We start from the raw sequence: 5,532 nt of genomic DNA, 5'->3' as shown, positions 1-5,532 counted from the left end.
AATATCACGTGTTACTAGAGTCACGTGACCCCCGCTGTCGTAACAATACGTATTTTTTAAAGTATTCAGAGATAACGAGCCAAAGGGAAGTTTCGATCAAATTCTTGTGTTTCTTTACAAAACTGTCTTAGTAATAATTCAAGCACTTCAGTTAATCGTATCTACTTTGATTATCATTTTAAAATAACTGTAATTGGAACTTTCATCCAGAACATAGCCTGAAACACTAATCACTGGACTGGTTTGTTTGTTTTGAATTTCCCGCAAAGCTACACGAGGGCTACCTGCGCTAGCCGTCCCTAATTTAGCAGTTTAAGACTAGAGGGAAGGCAGCTAGTCATCACCACCCACCGCCAACTCTTGGGCTACTCTTTTACCAACGAATAGTGGGATTGATCGTCACATTATAACGCCCCCACGGCTGAAAGGGCGAGCATGTTTGGTGTGACGGGGAGTCGAACCCGCTACCCTCAGATTGCGAGTCGAGCGCCATAACCATCTGGCCATGCCGGGACTCGTTTGTAAAAAACGAGGAACATTACTAAACCAAAATTTTTGACTCTTTCGAGAAATGAAAAACAAAGTAGTCTATAAATTACAATATTAACAAGATGATTATTCTAACTTTTAGGTTGCCAAACTTGTAACTGATGAGTTTTTCGATCAAGGTGACAAGGAAAAGCTGCAGTTAAAAATTCAACCACAGGTTTGTTTATTAGAATAATAATGCCAGAATTCAAAATTCAAAACTGATCTTCGCCAATTGTCAAAATGAAAGGCTTTTACTAGTTGTTTTGGGGCGTAGAACTCTTCTACAGTAGGTGTACACTTCACTTGTTTTCAAAATAATATATATATATATTCGAAACAAGTTAAACGTCAAAAGTCCACTTAGGCCTATTCAGTTACTTTAGACTTTCAGTTGACAAGTCGAACTATCTTTTCTATTATTATCGCACTAGTATTCTGTATGTGATTCACTTACAATTTTGGCGCGAGTTATCGATAATCGTTTGGTCTTCTGTCTTCCATACATCTCCTGTTCCTTTTGTCAAAGTACACTCAGGCTGATTCAATTACTTTAGAATCACGCTTTGACGGAATAATTTTCCTTCTTATCTCCTGTTAGTCTTATTCTAACATATTAAACGTTAGGCCTATCACTTCTACGGTAATTAACTTCACGTCGAACTTTTCCTTGGTCTGTTACTTTACTATTTTTTTGCTATTATCTGTCTGCTGCTTCCGCTCGTCAAACACTATTTATATGTCTATCACTTAATCGTCTGCCCAAATTCTATATTCTCGACATCAATGCATTGCACGCGACGTTCGATAGTCTCAACCTCAATGACTTATATACACAACTTCCTACAATCGTCTACTTTTAACTTTTATTATAAGAAAAACTAAACAATAATAAAATATTCACTCACAAAAATAAATTAATCAATAACGTATAAACTAAACAGTCTTTTATATTATGACAAATAATAAGTAGCTTTTATAGTATACACAGCAAATTTAGTCGTTTGTTTGTTTTACATTCATTTTCAGTTTGACAACGCCATCTTTTCTCACTAGACTTAGAAAAAATAACATCTAATAGTTAGTAGACGACTATCTCGGTTTGCCCCAATGTTTATGATTTAACAAGTTAGTGTGCTATTTTTGTTTCATTCAATGTGTTAATCTAAACAGCGTCTAAACCATTACTATGTCTATCGTATCGCAGTTGGCCTAACGAGCCCTTATAATGGGATATACACGGATAGTCTGGCGGCAGAAATAAATAAAAATAGTTCAGCTTGTCAACTGAATTTTAAAGCAACTGAATAGGCCCAAGTTGACTTTTGACAATAAGAAGAGAACTGCATAGTGTTTAAGATACAACAATGATCTCCATAGTGTAAGGAATTTTCTACATTTTCCACTTGTTCCGAATATATAAATTATTTTGAAAACAAATGGAGTGCGTGATGTTCGTTTATTTTTGAATTTATCGCTAACAAGCACAGACACCTACTGTAGAAGAATCCTTAGCCCAACACATCCATATACTTACTTTAATATATAATACTAGAAAAGTAAGTTTTGATATAGTATGGTTGATATATTTGTACACATTATTCTTTAATTTCACTCATAAGTATTTAGAAATGTATGCCATTTACTTAAACAAGTTTTATACTGTTGAACTACTTTAAATCTGTGAAAATTAAAATGTAAAAGCGCATCGAAATAACTGGCAGAAACTTTGCAAGTGTAAATAAAGAATAAACACCATCTAAGTCATTTCGAATAGTTATTGTTCATGTACATGTTTTCTGGAGCGGAAATTTTTTCTGTTTTTTTTTTTAGGCCCTGATGGACAGAGAAAAGAAACACGAACTTCCACAGATGCAAGTGACCTGGATTGACACAATATGTCTCCCGCTATATAAGGTAGGACAAGACACAACTCATATTTACCTGTATTCACAAACACCACCAAATGTAAATCATGTGTATACTGCTCTTTATTTAAAACGTACATATGGCAAAAATGGGTGTCCTTGGATGTAATTGTTTGTAAATGACTATAACTATATTTACATATTTTTACAAAAAATATTATACAATATTTAGTGATAATAAACAGAGGATTGTAAATTAATGTGTTCCTGTCAACTGACAGTGAATTAATTAATCATTATTTCACAAAGTTTTTAGTTATCTGCCGTATAAATAGAACGATTTCTAGATGCATGTTTTTTGCTGCATCTCTGTGTCATAGCGTTTTTTATTATCTAGTGTCGTTAGTTTCTTATATAAGTGGAACTTAATAAAGAACTAGTATAATTACTTAATCAGTTTTAGAGCCAAGAGCATAATAGCGCTGTAGATATAGAACAATAAGTGACCGTATAAGATAGCACCGCTTGATTTATCAGCTAGTGGTATTTTATTCAGTCAGAACTTATTTAACTTTACTGTGTGGTTTGGCTCATATCGCACACGCACGCATCTAACGATAATAACGGCGAGACATTAGTTTCATGTATGAGTTACACACGTATGTGTTCTTATAATCCTGTATAATCTTGCCAATAACCACACTCACATCATCCATTATAGTGCATAGCGAATTTCTTTGTGTCAATAGATAGAGAGCTCTCCATAGAAATTTATAAAATTAATATTTCTGCATTTTTTATTTTCGTCGATTTAATTTATTTCAATTTTAGATTCTTTGATAATTTCCATATTGATTTTATCTCGTTTTATCTATAGGATTTTTCACAGTGAGTGTTTTCAGTTTGTGAAATACTTCGTTTATAGACGTTTGAGTGATATTACTATTTTTATTTTTATAAAAATATTTGTAAAGTGTTGTTCTATAACACAGAAGATAATATAACCCGCCCAGAATATAATATTATTTTTGCTTGTCAACACTATTTTTACTTAAGGCCTTGTCTAAAGTCAACGCCGGTTTTATGGAGATGGTAGAGGGAGCTGTGGGTAATCGAGATAAATGGAAAACTCTTGCCTCACAAAGAGCCAACCTGATCAACGGAAATGCGAAGATATACAGCAAGGACACTGCTGTATAATTAAGTACCGAAAACTATTTCACTGTAATTTGGGTGTTTAATGCCAGATTCTTTTTTCTTTTTCATGTTTTTGTTGTTGTTGTTGTTATTGTTGTTGCTCGATTAAGCAGTTTTCACAATGAGACATTACTTTGAATATATATACATGGACAGTTTATCTGACACCTGTAAAATTCAAAACGTGAACTCATTTGAACTTCGCATTTAAAAAGTTAAGCAGTTCAAGTAGACCTATTGTTTACTAAATTTAATTGTGCTTTCAATCAATCGTGAGCAAAATAATCATATATATTTATTATGCACTGCAGTAATTTTTGACAGAAGTCTTGCATAAATACGTTATTACGAAGACTTTTAGAATACTCTTGTGGTATATCTTTACATTTCTTTTATTTTTTCTGTCAGAGAATGTGAAAATTGTCATAACATTTTGGGATACAAGCAGTTAATTTTAGCAGCTTTATTTTACTCTGTTTGACATTTGTCCTTTTTGGATTTGTTTCACTTATAAAGAAAAATATTACAGGAGTCAGTTGATCTGAAAGATGAAAAGTTTTATTATAATTTGAACGTTACGAGGTGAGCTGGAAGTATTCTTAATCACACCAATGTAATATCTTATGAAATGTATGCTTCTACTGAGAAGAGTAAGAAAGAAAATAGATAAAGTTCTTGAAATAAGTGTCACCAATAAATATTTTTGGTAGATGTAAAGGTTCCAGAATATTATATATACGTGTGTGAGTGTATATATATAACAAAATACTGTAATATCAGGCTATTTAATGTTTTCCTCTCCATTATTAATTTCTTCAGCCGATTTGGTGATATCAAAGGCCACTCTTCCGAATACAAATTTACTGAGAATTTGATTGTCTTTTCTGAAGAATGACCTTTCCTTTGAAATCACGAAAACGGTTGAAGAAATTAAGAAGGGAATTAGAAAAAAAAATTGATAGTCTGATATTCCAGACAACTATTATATTTGGTGATAATCCCTATCCAGTGATCCTGAAGTACGACTGTATCCATCAAGTGCTTACCACCATGCACAGGTTTGCTGTTACTAAATATTCAAGACGTATTTCCATAAAAGTAACACACCGAATCTAAAGTTCACAGTGATAATGAGTTATTACAAACTAAATTTTATTTTATTATCACGAATCCATTGTGAGTAGTTCTTGATTTGTTTAAACTATTTCATTTTTATTAATATCTTATCAACGTACAGGCGACATATTCAGTGTCGACAATATTACAGAATATAAGATGCATGCAAAGAACTTGTAAGTTTTCTATCAAAGTTATGAACTAGTTTATTAGATTAGTTTGTTAATGAAAACATAAATCATACTTGCTGCATGTCCAGTTATTTACTTTGAAATTATGAAAGTCTAAACTAATGGTAACTTCTTTGAATGTCTTTGTCATAGAACATAAGATTGAGCTTGTAGAATTTGTATTATTACGATTATGGAACCTACTATTTTGACACTTTAATGAAACAAAAATAATACGACATTCTTCGTACAGCTTGCTGGTTACAAAAATTTGCGTATTTTTATCAAAAATTACTTAACATAAAATCCCAAAATACTTCTATTTCACAAAGTGGGACAGTTCGCCCCAGTTTTAGAGCTCTGGATTTCGGAGCTGACGAATCAGGATCGAATCCGTGCGATACCACAAAATATTCCCCGCAATACAAGTCGTGGGTACGTTAAAAGAATGGCAGTTAATCCCTTAGCGTAAATGGTGGGTGGTAGGGTGTTGATGACTGGCTGCTTTCTCTCTTGGCCCTTTGTTGCAAGAGATGAATGATAAAAAAATCTTATATTCTCATGACTAATAAAAACCTAAGTTGATTAATTTTCCAATTTTACTATGCATGGTCACTATCACGTGTGGGCCCGGCATGGCCTGGTGGTTAGGG

General features: G+C 33.0%; 1 protein-coding gene across 4 annotated transcripts in view; it reads left to right on the top strand.

Moving 5' to 3' along the window:
• LOC106473569 (dual 3',5'-cyclic-AMP and -GMP phosphodiesterase 11A-like) overlaps positions 1–5,532 on the top strand; it is a 108,623-nt gene that overhangs the window by 75,634 nt on the left and 27,457 nt on the right. For 3 of the 4 annotated variants that reach the window (XM_022403048.1, XM_013934258.2, XM_022403041.1), the window contains exons 18-20: positions 632–706; positions 2,362–2,445; positions 3,453–5,526. In XM_022403048.1, coding sequence (XP_022258756.1) covers positions 632–706; positions 2,362–2,445; positions 3,453–3,596 — 303 coding nt within the window. In that variant the 3' untranslated portion in view covers positions 3,597–5,526. Of the gene's footprint in view, positions 1–631; positions 707–2,361; positions 2,446–3,452; positions 5,527–5,532 lie in introns of those variants that run through there. The other variant, XR_002614016.1, reaches the window with a different exon arrangement.

Source organism: Limulus polyphemus, unplaced genomic scaffold (assembly GCF_000517525.1).
Source record: "Limulus polyphemus unplaced genomic scaffold, Limulus_polyphemus-2.1.2 Scaffold131, whole genome shotgun sequence".
Taxonomy (NCBI): domain Eukaryota; kingdom Metazoa; phylum Arthropoda; class Merostomata; order Xiphosura; family Limulidae; genus Limulus; species Limulus polyphemus.
The sequence above is the reverse complement of the archived record's forward strand: the minus strand, read 5'-3'. Positions and strand labels throughout refer to the sequence as shown.